The following is a 16,301-nucleotide window of genomic DNA, read 5'->3' as shown; positions in this document are numbered from 1 at the left end:
ACTCAAGAAATGAATAAATAGACACCAGCACAAAACTTCATGTCTGTAGAGAGAACAACCCTACTGCAGAGTCACAGTAGGTCTGATACACCCAAGGTACACTTTTCTCCTGTGCAGGCACACATCAAGCCTGGAATTCATGCCCAGTAGATCCATGACTTGGACACATGAGAGACCCTGAACATGTATTCAACTGAACACACACACAAGGATTTCTGTTGGGAAATCCCAACATTAGGTACTTTATATTCCATCATCTCTAGGAGACAATTGTTCTGTGCTTCATTAAAAGTTTTTCCAATTTTCAGTAAAAACACAGAATGGACTATGTTCAGTTCTGATAGAATTTGTTGACTTGTGTGATTACATTAAACATTTTGTACTTGTGTGATTACATAAACATTTTGTACTAACAGTATCAGCATATTCATATAGAATCCCAGGAATATCCCATTATGTAGTGCTGTTATCTCAAATGTTGTACCTGGTCAGTGACAAGCAGCAGACTGGTGTAATCAGGAGAAAACACGAGGCTGGATATGGGCTCTGAGATATCAGCACAGATTTTTATCTCATACTGCAGATCTTTGATGTGATAAAAGATTAAAATGCCCTCCTGTGCAGAAAAGTACAAATCCACATGAGGTCTATGTCAGTTATACTATCTGGCAAAATAAACTGCAAGATCTTAAGAATATCACTAGAGCAGCAGAGTTTAACTGCATCCCATCACCAATGGTGTCATTTGTCTTTAGTAGGTTTAAATTAAAGCACTCTAAACTGAGATAATAAATCTATTGAACATAAAGGTGTTCTTTAATACAATTATTAGTGACAGTCCATGTTTGATGACAACAGATTCTGTCATTAGATAATGCTTTTGATTTCATATTGTTGTTTTTGAGACAGTGTAAGAATTTGTCTCCCACTTGAGCAGGAATGTACAATGGCATTTTCAGATTGAGTTAGATATTGCACAAAATAATTTGGTAATTCTATTGGCCATTTTCTCTCCTTTCCTATTTTGTCCATCCTTCATTTTTGTTCCTCTACAATATTCTTAAATAAAACCAGGATTATCCTCTTTTATTGTTTCTTTGAGTACAAAAATGGAATCCTTTCACACTCTCCTCCCTTGTGTCAAGCCTTAACAAAGTAACATAGTCAACACCAGAGAGGAACTTTATGGTCCTGCAGCCCCTCACTTTTTCCTAACTCCTGTCTTTGCACTGAACTCTGCAAATATACTCCATTTGAATGCAGATTTCACACACTCAGAGTAAATCAAAAGCACAAAGGATGCCTTACATGTCCAGCTGCATACAGTCCCTCTTTACAAAATGCCATAGCAAGTAAAACTGGTTTTTGCAGATTGCTTGGTTTGCGACCTGAAAGCACAAAACCAACACAAAATATCAAATTTAATTTATTTCAACCATGTATTGCAACTCCAAATCCAGGATAATTTACTATTTATTTGTGAGTAAAAGGATCATGAGTCATTTAGATTGGAAGGGATCCTAGAAGTCCTCTAATCCAACCTCCTGCTCAGAGCTGATTTCAAACTCAGAACCAACTGCAAAGTTGAATTATGTTGCCCAGACTCATATCAGCTAAAGTTTGAATATACCCAAAAATGGCAATTCCATGTTTTCTCTGGGCAATTTGTCCCAATGTCTGACTACCTTCACTGTGAAAATATTTATTTCCTAAAATATACCCAGAATTCCTGTTAATGCAAACTGTGTTCTTTGGTTGTATCTTCTCTGTAACCTTTCACTGGATAGCTAAAGCAATAGTAAAATCCCTCATTTCCTTTTCTCCAGGCTGAACAAACAGTTTTCTCACACCAAATTTATATGTAATGTAACAAGACTGTAACAACCTTTGTGGAAATGTGCTGAACTTCATCCATTCTTTTTTGTACTGTGGTGCCCAAAACAAAGCGTTTGAGACAAACCCCTAAATCCTAACTCAGATAAATGATGAGTGATTGCAGTTCTACAGAAATGCTAAAACTAAGCAGTAGGGAACCTCTTCTAGCACCACTTATTCCAATTTAAATTAGAATGAACACAATTTTTTCCACTGTCACTGTTTCTCCTGAGGCTTTTAATTTGGCTGTCTCTTAGCAGAAAAGCTGTTAATCTTTTGTCATGTAAACACACACAAGATTGCCAACAATGTGTCTTGCAGAGGCCAGTGTGAGATGAGTTTTTCTAACCAGTGGCTTCCAGCTGCACTCACATATTATTACTCCCAGACATTAGCAGTGCTGCCTAAAAATCTATTAGCTTCATTTGAACATGGAAATACCTTTCTTTTTCTGCACTTCACTACGAGCATAGGACACCACATCTGCTATTTTCTGCATGAACTCTGCACAAAAGAAAACAATTTAGAATGTCAACCTTGTTTGTAGATCAATATTGTAAAACAAGTCAGTTGTATTCCACTCTATTCAACAAAAGGCCAGGTTCAGTATGCTAAATGAAATATGTGCATTCTTCCTGAATATCTACCATTTCTGCCATCTATGCAACTGAGCAAGCAAGTTCTGTTATTCAGTTTACAGCTGTAACAAGGAGATAACATGGACTTGGGTGTGGAGAGGGGCTCAGATGCAGATTTATCTTCTAGTGCCAAGTTATGGTATTCTTATTTCTAACAATGATTTATTTTTTTATACACTTAGAAGGAAAATTCAGCCACTCTGAAAACAATGCCTAAGTGAAATGTGGCTCCTTATGATTCTGTTTGCAGCACAATATCAGGAATTCAGCATGTGCTTAGTGCTGGCCATGCACTTAAGCATTCTGCTAGATACAGATTGCAGTCTGTTTTAAATTAAGCAGAAGCTTTAGTATAATATAAATATACAGCATTTTGTTAAACAGTTTTAGGACAGGACTCAAAGATGAACAGACAGGCCAAGAAAAGGCCCAAATGGCCAATATTCTTGTTGCCTTCTACTCAACTAACAAAAACAGTTCTGGTCACACCTCAGGTTTTTATTTCTTGATGATTTCCAACTCTTGATTTGCTAAATTTAAAAGTCTGATTGTTTTAAAAAGAGAAATAATGCTGGTTTGTTAGATTGTTTTAAAAGCAGCCTTCCATTTTGGTGTTAACTATCAAAAATGAAGTCGGGGTACTTACTGCAGCTTAAAAAATCATGTGCTATATGTAAACAGAAGAAAATAAGATTACCAGGAGATTATCTATTACCACTAATTCAGTGTTTGTTAGGGAAACATCCCTATGTTAGGGAAAAGTATATTCCAGTACCCCTCCTAGCCCTGACCAAGGTATGAACTTCATGTGCACCACAGGATTGACACCTTCCATCCCATCAAAGGATGATGGGGTACACATTGCTTAAGGAACAATTTTTGCTGGCTGTGTGTCAGCATCCTCCATTTAGGAGCCCTCTTAATGGGCACAGAAGGGTAGTGGCACTTAGCAGAGGAGACACCACCTCAAGATTCCTGGAAACACAGTTAATTTAATAAATTTTGATCTATTTACAGGTTTTTGGGTTTTTTTTTTTTGGTTTTTTATGAAGAAAAATGAAAGTCAGTTATTGGCTGTTAAAAACACCCCCACAGAATCTAAAAAGACATTGTCATATGCTTACTCTACTAATAAAAAAAAGGGTTCTACAAAACAGCTTTATAATTTCTGTAAGGTACCCAATAGAAGAACAGAAGAAAGCCCAAAAAGCTTTCACTTATCTACTTTCTTTCCTGCTTGAATGAAACTCACTCAGCTATTTCTTACCAGGTGGGGATTTTTGTTGAAGAACAGAAACACTGTATTGCTCAGCATCAATTGCCAAAACATATCCTTCTTTACAGCCCATGTATATTTCTGAGGCTGCAGTCCAGCAGTGGGCAGTGGGATGCACTGAAGTCTTAATACAATTTCTAGGCTTCAGCATGAAAATAAACAAGTTCAATCAACAATTGACAAATATCTCTACAAGTTGTTACATACATTTCAAGATAAGAAAAAAAAATCATTACCTCGGAGTCTGACATCATGTTTAACATCAGCATTATTTTATTCAGTCATCCCTTCACTGAAACCAGTAACTTGACAGAGAACATTCTCCAAAAAAGTGTATATCTGGAGACTGTGGTGGAGAAGTCACTTCTCCCTCTAGAAACTTGTTTAAATGATGAATTATATTTTCAATGAAAAACTATCTAGTTTTAAATTTGCATTTATCTGGATTTATTCTCCAGCACTTGCATCTGTTACAATTTTATTTCTAGCTTGGAAATCCCTCCAGTATCTTCCCTATCCTCACAAAGATATTGACCTACCACAACAGGGGCATTTCCCAAAGTTTTAATGATAGAATTATGATAAAATTCAATACACTGAGCCCATAGAAAGTTCTTTAAATGTCAGAAGGGCACTAGAAGCCCAAATTTAAATGGTTACTTATTATGACCTCACCACAACAAATGCCTTTCAAACTGCTTTTCAGAATATTCTTCCACTTTATAGCCAAAACATAAACATGTGGTTCTTGCATACCTGGCAGTACTAAAACACATTTTGTTTGAATAGCTTATCTTATTGTATAATCCAAATGGCTCTGTAAAACAGCTTTGTCAATCTTTGTGTCATCTGCAAATAAGTGCTAGAAATATCCCTGACCTGGACTTCCCATGTGCCTTGAATTTCATTTTGCTAAAATAACTCTCATAAATCTGTCCTCCATAAAACAGGAAGAACAGAACTTCTCCAGCAAATATTATTAAAGACAGAGAGTGGCCTGTTCAGATAAAACAGTAACAGAGGTCATAAAAATACCCTTACAGAAAGAACCAGATTAAAGAGATTCAGGGGGGGAAGAGGGGGACAAAACACAAGAAAACTTTGGGAGAACATTTAAAAGAGAGGATTCAAAGCACTATACATGTGTGCAGAAGTGGTGAGGGTCACTAAACAATATGATGGATGAAAAAAAAGAAGGTTGTTATGGATGATTCTGTAAAAAACTTGCTGTCTCACTAAAGGTTCTATAAAAAGAGAAAATGTGGATGGACCTGTGATGAAAACATAGGACAGAGATCCATAAGTACCTAGATTTCATTAGCAAAATATACCAAGTCCTTGTTATGTGACTCTGGGTAAGTAACTTACATTCTATTTATTTATGCCTACAAAGCATTTTTAGTTTCTCAGGGGAAAAATGTTACAGGAATAAAGTATATTAATATTTACTTTATAAATCAAATACGGCTGACAGTAACAAATTTAAAACAAATAGGGCTTTACATCACCCAGAAAAACATCTAATATAGGCATTTTCACTGATTTTATAAGGCTTGAACATCACAAATCTTTGGGAAGGTTGTAACTGAACTTCTGCAAAACAGAAGCTTTCTGGGTAAACACAATTTCTGCAGTGTTCCTTTGTACCTTCTGCCATCACTGTCTTTACACATAAAAATATGCTAAGCCTAGGATGAGATTATGTAAATCCCCAACAGGGTTGCTTCTTGAACTGTACAATGGTATGGTAGTGCATAATAATAATAATAATAATAATAATAATGATGATGATGATGCTGTCTTTCTTTGACTTCTCTCCCTTTTGAGTAGCACCTCATCAGGGGAAAAAAATCCATGATGGATCCTTGCCACAAAAAGTTTTATAAAAAGACAATGGAATAAAATTGGTGCTAGAGGTGAAATGGATTCAAGTGGGCTTGATTGTCCCATTCTGCTCTGCACTGGGACTGCTTCACCTGGAATATTGTGAGCAGTTTTGGTCACTGCAATAGAAGAAGAATAATAAACTGTTAGAGAGTAGCCAAAGGAGGGCTAAGAAGATAGTTAAGTCTCTAGAGGGGGAGTCATATAAAGAGTAGGTGAAGTCATTTGGTCTTTTCAGCCTGGAAAAGGAGACAGAGGGGAGACCTCACTGCAGCTACAACTTCCTTTTGAGGGGAAGAGCAGGGACAGACACTGATCTCTGCTCTGTGGTGACAGTGACAGGACCTGAGGAAATGGCCTGTGTCAGGGGAGGTTTAGGTCGGACATTAAAGAAAGTTTCTTCACCAGAGGCTGGCTGGGCATTGGAAGAGGCTCCCCAAGAGGAGGTCCCAGCACCAAGGCTGACAGAGTTCAAGAAGAGTTTGGACACCACTCTCAGGGACAGGGAGTGATCCCTGGGGATGGTCCTGTGCAAGACCAGGAGTTGGACTCCATGATCCTTGTAGGGCCCTTCCAACCCAGCACATTCTGTGATTCTGTGGTAAAGCACATTTAGAAAACTCTGAGGAAGGAAGAAAAGAATGGAAAGCTGTGGGATATTTCAATCCTTTCCCTCTGCTGCCCCGCTGTGGTTACACTTGGGTTCGTAGACAGTCTCAGTACGTGGTTCTGGAGCATGGAACACCGACACACCTCCAAGAGGCAAACAAGCACACTGGGCTGGCTTTCAGTGCTGGGGTGTTGGAAAGAGGTGCTAAACGTGACAGCACAATCACAAACATGTGATTTCCCTCCAGTGTCAGGGCTTAGAAGATCTTAAAGGGTTCAGTTTTTCTGCTCGGTTAGAGATGGAGTTTATGTGCACAGGCATGCGTGGAGGAGAGAATTAGTGCTGGAAGGCACAATAAATTCAAGTCCTAAAAAAAATTACCCAGCTACCATCTCCTGGAGCAAGGTGAAAACATGCCAGAAACAGATTCATTGCCTCCCAGAGGTAAACTCTGAGTGTAGAACCTCACAGTTTAGTACACAGGAAACAACATACCACCCTCACAACAAAAGGGACAAAAGCCAGTATTTCTGAGAAAAACCCCATTTCATTTCTAAACAACTTGTGCATTACCTACCACTACTAACAACCAAAATACATCCATCTAAGAAAACTGGACAGTAAATAACTATTGAAATATTTACCATATCATTTGAAAGAAAATGAAATCTTCAATGAAGACTATTAGAACAGTTTACTCTTACTCCAGAAATATTTCTATGGATAAGGAGAACATAATCACATTGAAGGTACTTAAAAGAAATCTAGGTTTTCTGAAGGCAGCTGGGAATGCAAAGACCCTATAAAGATCTCTAGTACATGTATCTAGCATGGCTGAAAGCACAAACTTTTCCATGTAGAAAAGTCCCCAACATGGTTCTGCAAGTTCAAGCATGAGAACCTACCACTACTGCACAGCACGGCATCTATTCAAGGACAAATTCTATAAAGCCTCACAGACCTAACACAGGAACTGTTTTTTCTCCAATACTACTTGTAATTCACTTTACAGAATAAAGAACAAAGTGGGTTTTGCAGAATTCATCATCTGCACATAACCTAAGAGGCAGTAATGCAGAAGAAAATGGCAAGGCCCCAGATGACCACATATTATCTTCCCTTTCTATGTTCTAAGTGATCTCAAATAGGAACAGTTCACATGTATTTAGAATCAACAAAGGATTTTTTAAATAGTTCTTGATTGTCCTAAAAACCATAGGAAACTAGTTACACAGTTAAAAACCTCTACCACTGTGAAAGCATGAGGCAACAAAAAGATGATGAAGTCAGGAAAACATAATTTCCTGGTTTTACTTTTTGATTCTACTTTGTCCATTGAGCAGATGCAGTCTATACTGCCAGTGTCATCTTATGCATGCCAGTTTTGGTGTCTCATATACACCACAAGCCACCAAATAGAAATTGATGGTCTTAATCTAAGAAGAGAATCCCAGATTTGCAAACTAAATGTTTTCACACTTCTGGTAGTCATGTGAAAGTAAAATTTCAAGAAAATGAGAAGACTTTTGAAGCCTCTAAAAAGAGGCACCTCAAGGGAGGATAAAAAGTAAATAATCAAATACAAGCGAGACCAATGGCAAGGTCCAACACTTCCAGTGGTATGGGAATGAATTTCAGAAGCAGGGGTTTCTGTCTGGAAAAAACCCCTCAACGTTTTCATAGCTTGAAACATTTTCAATGTCAAAAAGAAAATCCCAATGGGAAGCAAGAATACATGAGGGTTAATTTAGCATGGGAATAAGTTTTCAAGTTTTCAGCAGGTCATTTTAGCAGAATACAGTAAAATGCTGACACAGATTCAAACATCCACTGCACAGATATATGTTAGGAGCTATGTCAAACATCTCAACACTGTACTGCACTATGCAGCAGCATTGTGCCTTCTCAGTCTCCTGGAAAAATGGATTTCAAAAATATTGCTGAGGTAACAGATCTATTTACTGGGTTGTACCTATTTAATAAGCATTAGAATTATGAATTTATTAACAACTATTTGTATAGAAAATATGACTGGCAATAGTAAAAAGGGAAAAATTCAGTAACTACCACAAATGTTTCTGCTTCATCTCCTTCCAGTCCACCAATGGCTGAAATTGGCAAATCAGGGCCATAGTATGGATCATTTTCACGAGAAGGTGGGAAAAACCAATCCTCCTGAGCACTCATGGCCCCCTGTTCATCAGGGAGTTTCACAGGGCTGTGAAAAGGCAAAAGACAGAGTCAGAGGAGCAGAGATATGAATAGCAACCACTGCTACAAAATGGAGAAGCTGTTTTTAAAATGGGCTTTATTTCTGCAAACTGAATGGAGAAAAAATAAGTATGCCTATGTATTTCCATATGCATTCTGTAAGGCCAAAAGGCAAAAAGCCCTTTGGTGGTTTTTTCAGATCACAAATTAAGGCCTTGTTTATACTTTCATTAGTGTAACTGTGGATGTGGCAATATGTTGATTACATTAATAGTTAATGAGATTAAACACAGCTGGGAATGGCAGAGTAGCTGCCACCTCGAAGCACATGTTTTATATGTCAACAAATCCAGCTTCAGTGGTACATGCTACTTTTCCACCAACCTCAAAACACATTTTGGCATAAATAAATTCTAGTTTTGCTGTGCTCAGTGAATTGCATTGACAGAGCTATGCTCTCTGGACCTGTAAATTAGCCACAGAAGTTGGAAATCACATCGAAAAACTGATACAGCTTTTGGTACAATTTGTGACTACAACAAGATATTGTTTAACTATGCTTGTACAAATTGATCTAAATTTGATGCTTTCATAGCTACAAAAGCAATGCTCAACATAGCCATGTACAAAAAAGCAGTCCAGGCACTACCTTTATTCAGTCACACAGCTTTTGATCAAGGCTGCCAAAGCAGCTGATTAGTATTAGCTTCATGGTGTGCATAATCTTGTCATGTGAGTACTAAGAAATGAAATCATAAATTTAATTCACTTGCTTGACTAGACAGATTTATAGTGGTTGTGATTTAGTAATTACTGACTGCAATACCTAGGTGAACTAAGTGGGACTAAATCCTTTGCAAATAGATGTGTGTTGCCAGTCTTTAATTATTAAAATATACTTATAGATGTTGCTCTTAGCCTGAGGGTGGTTCCACTCACTGTTGTGTGAGGAGATGCTCGTCCTTGCTCTTTTCAATGCACCAGATGGTAACAGAGCTCTCAGCAACAAAACACAGCTGCTGCCAATTCATGGGGTTAAAACTCAGAGAGGTTCCTGTGAGCCCTGGCTGATGCTCACTGCACAGGAGGATATTTTCTTGCCAGTTCCTTCATTAAGGAGAATAAAAGAAAATTAAATCCATTAAGCAGGTAAAAAACATTGAAGCCAAAAGTCGGGATGTGATTAGGACTGATGTTCAAGATCCAGTCTGGAAAACAAATACTTTGTCACTGACAAAAACTTTCTGCTGTCAAAACAGTAAGGTCCTCTTGAGAATGAAAAGGATGTGGTTAATTAGCCACACATAAAATTATTACTGCTAGAAAACGATTGAATAACTGACATTTTAGAAACATTATCAGTCAATCCCTTTTGTGAAAAGACTAATGGTCAAGAGAAATGGATTTTTTTGTCATTAACTCCATCAGCAACAACTAAAATGGGCCCAAACAATTAACTCTTCAGCACCCCAGCCTTGCTTTTCCAATCTGTAACATAATGACTGTAGTGCTTGCAGCTGGAAGGTGTGATAATGAGGAAAGAAACCACATTCAGCTTCTGATTATCTATGGATTAATTACCTAGATAATACAGTAATTGTGTTGAGAATGCAGACATACAAGCTATGGCTGCATTAACTAACTTGGCCAGAAACCAGGGCAGAGATTGTGTGGGGCTGTTATGTGTAGCTAACAGAAACCTGGGAATCTGCTTTCCGCTGACTTTTCTTTTGTCCAGTATAACCTACTTTATGACCTCCTCATCTATTTTTAATATTTTTCAATATTCAGATTAATATCTGATGGTAATTGCATTTTTAGGTGCTATCCAAGAACTGATTAACAACATTTGAAGAAAATGGTTAAAACTGTTTTTTACTTTATTGGACAATCTATCTGACTGTTAATCTAAATAACATTTATAGCTTTAGTATTTGTCATTATTGCTGAGAGGAGAAATGTAAAATGCATACACTGCTGTAAATAGATTCAGTATAATCCCTTAGCCTGGCTGTAAAAAATTCACTCACAGAAACCATCACAAAGCAAACAATGGTTAACATTTATAGCATATGCAAAAAATGGGAATTATTCACACATATGCAGTTGCTCTCATTAAAATTACAGGAAGCTATAAACTGCAATTCTAACTTTTACAGATATCAGCTTATCTTGCTTTCTAAAGATCTGTCAGAATGTTCTTGTCTCATACCTACCAGATAATGCCAACAGGGTTTTATAGCAGAAAATTTATTAAGATCTGAAACTATGGTGAAACATGTATCTGAAAAGGAATCTGACATTAAGTTTCTCCTTTGAACAGCAAAGAATAAGTATTACAGATAAAATATCTCAGATGAAAGGCAGCTTTTAGTTATCCACAAGCTCTTTATATTTTGAGACTGACATCTTTCAAAACATCTCTTACACCTCTGATTCCAAACTAGCTGCTTAAAGTACTGGGGCTGTGCAATTGTCATCTAGTCATGACATCTAATGCTCTACACTGTGACTTCTGACCTTTATACACACATAGATCTTCAATGAATGCACAATATAATCCAATCACAAAAATGAAGGTCCTGATTTCACAGTAAATTCACACACCTCTGTTCAAATCATTGCACATTCTAAGCTTAATATTCTAATGTAATTGTATTTTGTTACTAAATTCTTTGTGACTTAGATGGTTTTTATGACAATTACCTGCTGATAGTTGTAACATATTGCTTCAAACTGGTTAAAATTGTTTGGCCCTGGAAATTACTACTACTTTAATGCATTTAAACACTTCTAGGTGTTCCTGGTTTTAAGAAAAATCTAGAGAGGTCTTTCAGGATGGTGCATTTTTGTTTAAGAGCACACAATGAACACACTGGACCATGTGTGTTACTTCTGCTGTAGGTGATGAGTGTGTCAGCTGTCAGGCCAGTGAGCCTTTGCTGGTTTCCAGTGTGATATGCACAGACATCCTTCTTGAACTACTGTGTATGATCAGAGTTCACAGCAAACATTATTCTTTTTCAGAAGGGAGAAGAGGCATCTGTAATAGCATCTACTCTCATTACTGAAATTCCAGAAGTTTCTGCATCTTCACTTATAATTGTACAAGAAAATATCATCAGTAAAATGAGACTATACTGACAATTCCCTGCATGTCCTCACTTGCCTTTCTCCTACTCCACCCTCCACATTTAATTTGAAGTGCTCAGACTCCACAGCCAATGGGAGCTTGCTGGCAATGAAGGCAAGAGCAGGATTATATTTTATAGTACAATTAAAATATTAAATATTCTACCTTGCTGTATCTGCACTGCATTATATAATACTTCACATCAATGAGCAGAAAATTATGATCTAACCCAGTGATCCAAGTTTGTGTAATCACTGAGCAAAATTTTAAGCCAGAACTAAGATCAAGCAAAAGTAATTAAGAGGACCACTGAACAGTCCAGGGGGACAAACCAGTGCCAATCAGCTTTAGAACCCTTCTCCTCTTTTCAGCAGGCAACTTTCCTCCACAACCAGCATGGTGCTCCCCCTCCAACAGTGAACAGATAATTAACTGATGCTGAAGGCTCTGGAAGCACTCCAAAAAACAAAATTTGGAAGAAGGTGAAAGATAACTTTGCTACCATTAACAGCCATTTTGACTAGTGTCTACTAATACTAAAAAATAAACAGCATTTTTGGTTCAGAAAGTTTGCAGACAATGATCAGTCAGGGAAAAAAAAAGGGAGGTGAAGGCAACCTTCATAGCTTAATCTGTGCTAAAACAGTAGTCACACAAAAATATGAATTAAATACAAATGGTGTAAGAGAATTTTGGTTTTTTACTCTTACCATACTGAAAGAACAAACTCTGGGATTGAAGAGTAACTGGCCAGATATGGGCCTTTAAAACTTAATGCAAGTAAGGTATAGTCCAGCTGAGCATCACCTGAAATGTAAAAATAAAGAATATGGTCTTTGATTGTCCCAGATTTTATTTTATAATACCACAGATACTCTTCTCACTTCCTTTATATCCATTTAACTCTTTAAATATTCTTTAGGCCCTTGATTTCTTTGCTTCACTGCAGATTATTTTTTTGATTTGATCATAAAAATGCTCCCTATGTATCACTGCTTGGAATTTTTTCAATTTCCTTTCCAATAATACCTTGAAATTGTAAAGTGTTTTTCCCCACGTCCCATGAAATCCTTTGCAGTCATAATTTTATTCAAATACATGAAAATGCAAGCATCATGATCCTTATTTAAATGGTAAGGGAACTGAAACATGAATAGGGTAAGCAACTAAACCAAGGAGAGAAATTACATGAAGCAGCCAAAACCATACATTAGATCCTGGACTCCAAAGTTTAACTGCAAGAACCCTCATCCCTCACTCCTGGATTTCTCATCTGGCTTGGGAGTCTACTGCAGTATGATTTTATTGTTTATTCTGACTACATTTTCCTAAAACTAATTCCATTTAACTCCTTTTCCTTTTAAAATAGCTTCATTATGTATGGCCATATTCCTCCCTAGCTTAAACCTAAATTAAAGTAGTGCAGTGGAAAATTCCTTGCACTGCCTTCCATGAATCTCTTCATGAGACAGGACATGTGACAAGGACAAACTGTCCCTGGTTTTCAAATGTTATAAGAAGGCCCCACAACTTCAGAAACTGATGATTAAAGTACTGTTTTAATGAAATAATGATGATGATGAGGGTTCCCACATCACTACCTTTTAACTCTGTCAGTTTTCTCAGTTCTGGAAAAGTGTAGATGTGTATGAGGGGATTCAGCTGCCGGTCAGAAAAAGCCACCACTTGGCTGCTGGCACTTGCTGCAAAGGCTCCCACCTGGCCATTCTGACACTGCACTGCTCTTGTCTTCTTTGTTTTGATGTCCAGGAAGAGGATGTAGTTACCACAAGGGTAGCAGACAGTTTGATTGTTGATAAAGGCCAAGTTCTTGTTTGAGAACCCCTGAACCCAGCTGCAAACAGAGTAACTGAATGTTAAAACATGAATCAGACACAAATTTCTCAAAATACTGTGCAAAAGGGAATGCTGCAGCCTAAGTTACACTGAACTGATGATTGGGATTTGTTAGACTCATCTTCATACCAATGTTGCAAAACCACAACAACTAAGATCTGGTATTATGAGTCACTAGTTCACTGTTTCTAAAAACGTAGTCACAAAATGCACAAAGGACTGGCATAAGAACATGGAGAGATGCTTTTATTTCTTTCAGTTTTCACTAAAAATAGAGTCAGCCAAGTTCACAGGCTCTGGTTTCACATATCCCTGCAGAGGGTATAACTTTATTTGAAAGAACTGCATGGGTAGGATCTGTACTTGGGACCCAATTGTGTTTGCTTAACTTTTTTGCACTTTCATAGTTCATCTCATACACATAAAAGATATAAAGGTACAGCTTCTGTTTATATGAAGCAAACCAGGAGGACTGTTCTGCTTTAAAGACTCCAGTACTTTAACATGGTAAAACTCTGGAATGTAAACAGGATGTGTTACACAAGGACTGAAATGAATTACTGAGGAGGACTCTGTTTATGAGCTTACAACGTGTCAACAAATTTGTAACTGCTTGCAGATGTTTTTACTTTTGAAAAAGTGTGTGGACAAACATCCAGGGTGGTCTTAGCAAAGGGATTTGCATGTACCACCAAGTGAGGATGTCAGTTCAGCCTGCTGGTACCATGGCAGGAAAGCTCCAGCAGTGTCAGAGATACCCTCTGTGTACAACACTGCTGTTAGCATCCTCCCTCTGAATAATTTGAATTGTTATTCAGAAACATCCCATCTCTTCTCTTTTTCCAAATCAGAGAATTTGACTGGGAAGGACTTTTGTTCTCTGCAATGACCAGAAATATTTTTATGCTCCTTTCACAAACATAAGTCAGTCATAAAATCAGCTCAGTTGCTGATCCTTTGTACTCTTCAGAGAAGATGGTACTAAAGCCTCAGCACTCTCATACTTAGGAACGTTTTAAAATTGCTGGTCTTGAGATAAATTTATTTCCAGCAATAACTTCCCATTATCTTTTCTGAGGAATTTCTGCTCTAGGCTTCTTTTGCTACATAGGAGTCAAGTGGAGCCAGAGAGGAGTGGGAGCCCTGACGATGTGCTTGTGGAGATGAACTGAAAGCCATGGCAACAGAGGAGACATTCCAGCTGCCAATGTTTTTCTGGGCCTTCCTTCATACAAGAACAGGTTGTATGGGGTGCCACAGCACATGAGACCTGTCTGAACACGCTTACTGAAAGCTAATGTGCTTTTCTGCAACATTAGCTCTGAATCAGTGGAAATGAAGTATTCCTAACTTCTGTTTGAGGAGGTAAAATGGAATCTAGAAAACTTGTATGTAGAGATAAATTCATGGGGGTGACAGTCCAATTTGTCATTCTTATACATCCAGTAAAGGCCTAAGGGGACAAGGGTTCAGGCTGTTTAGAGACAGATAGGTAGGTAGGTAGGTAGGTAGGGAGAGAGAGAAATAGACAGACAGACGGATGATAGATGGATAGATGGATAGATAGACGAATAGATAGATAGATAGAGAGACTGGATAGCTAGACGGATAGACGGATACACAGATAGACAGGTAACTACTGTGCGAGTGACCACAGGTTTTTTTCAGACAGGCTGTGGAGTCTCCTCACTGGAGCTCTCCCAGAACCGTGTGGATGTACTCCCACGCACCATGCTCGGGGATGACCCTGCCTGAGCAGGGAGCTTGGGCCAGATTACCACTGAGGTCCCCTGGACCGCCCCATTCCGTGATCCTGCCATTCGTGCCCATGATTATTCTCTCCCCCCGCGTTGTCCTCACAGACCCGGACAGCGCAGCCTCCCCTCCCTGTCTGACCGCCCAATTCACGGGGCCGCCGCGGGCTGAGCACAGCTGAGGGCACGGCGCCCCCCAGGCGGGCTCAGGAGCGTGTGGGCGCGGTGCCGGCCGCCCCCACCTCACTTCCAGGGTGGCTCCCTCCGCGCCGGCTCCCGCCGCCATGCCCGCTGCGCCGCGGGACCCCCGCGCCCTGGCAACAGCAACGGCGCCCGCCATTGGCTCGGCTCGGAGCACGCAGCTGATTGGCCCGCGCCTCTGCGCCGGCCAATCAATGAGCACGGGCGGGTATTTAAGAACCCAGGTGGGGACGTTGCTTCTTACCTGAGCCGTGAGAAGTGTGAGGGCTGTTGTTGCAGCTCTTATTGTTAATAAGCTGGGTAGTTCTGCCCCTGAGCCACTGATATCTGTGCGCTTTCACCTGGGTAATCATTGCTGCTGAATCAAGTGTAGGAGCGCATCAGCCTTGGGAGAGAGTCTGTGGGTTCCATCTCTTGGTCACCCTGCGTGTCCTTGCATCTCATCCAGTGCCATCTGCCTGTCTCTTTGCAGGACAGCTGTAGCTATTTTCCCATTGTGTCTTGTGTCTTTCTGCAGTCACCATCCCTAAAGGTGTTCAGGAGGGGTCTAGATCTGCTGCTGGGTGATGTGGTTTAGGGGTGATTTGATGGTCTTCAATGTCTCTTCCAACCTTGATGATTCTGTAATTTCACAAGGTACAAAAGTTCTTCTTGGATTCTGTACAATAAAGCTCCTGAAGCTTCAGAGTGAGCTGAGGAGAAGTTTTCCGTAGAAAAAAAGAGAAAGTACACCTGCAGCCTTTCCAGCCTTTCCTTCTGTACTTGAAGCTTTTAGCCTGGTGACACAGTAATAACCTCCAAGTATTTAAAAAATAGATTTTTTTTTTCCTAAGGGAGGATTTTTATTTATGGTGTGTTTTTT

The 16,301-nt window shown here is 39.0% G+C and overlaps 1 protein-coding gene across 1 annotated transcript in view; it reads right to left on the bottom strand.

Annotated features, from left to right (window-relative positions):
- CFAP43 (cilia and flagella associated protein 43) overlaps positions 1 to 15,524 on the bottom strand; it is a 44,152-nt gene extending 28,628 nt beyond the window's left edge. The window contains exons 1-9 of the mRNA XM_054277287.1: positions 15,481 to 15,524; positions 13,229 to 13,482; positions 12,338 to 12,434; positions 9,434 to 9,601; positions 8,351 to 8,501; positions 3,781 to 3,931; positions 2,317 to 2,379; positions 1,309 to 1,388; positions 485 to 616 (exon numbers count right to left, since the gene is read on the bottom strand). Coding sequence (XP_054133262.1) covers positions 485 to 616; positions 1,309 to 1,388; positions 2,317 to 2,379; positions 3,781 to 3,931; positions 8,351 to 8,501; positions 9,434 to 9,601; positions 12,338 to 12,434; positions 13,229 to 13,482; positions 15,481 to 15,524 — 1,140 coding nt within the window. The remainder of the gene's footprint in view (positions 1 to 484; positions 617 to 1,308; positions 1,389 to 2,316; positions 2,380 to 3,780; positions 3,932 to 8,350; positions 8,502 to 9,433; positions 9,602 to 12,337; positions 12,435 to 13,228; positions 13,483 to 15,480) is intronic.
- Between the last annotated feature and the right edge of the window lie 777 nt (positions 15,525 to 16,301).

Source organism: Melozone crissalis, unplaced genomic scaffold (assembly GCF_028551555.1).
Source record: "Melozone crissalis strain CALT ecotype California unplaced genomic scaffold, PUWL_Pcris_2 ptg000019l_1, whole genome shotgun sequence".
In the NCBI taxonomy this organism is placed as follows: domain Eukaryota; kingdom Metazoa; phylum Chordata; class Aves; order Passeriformes; family Passerellidae; genus Melozone; species Melozone crissalis.
This window is presented reverse-complemented; position numbering and strand designations above follow the sequence as displayed.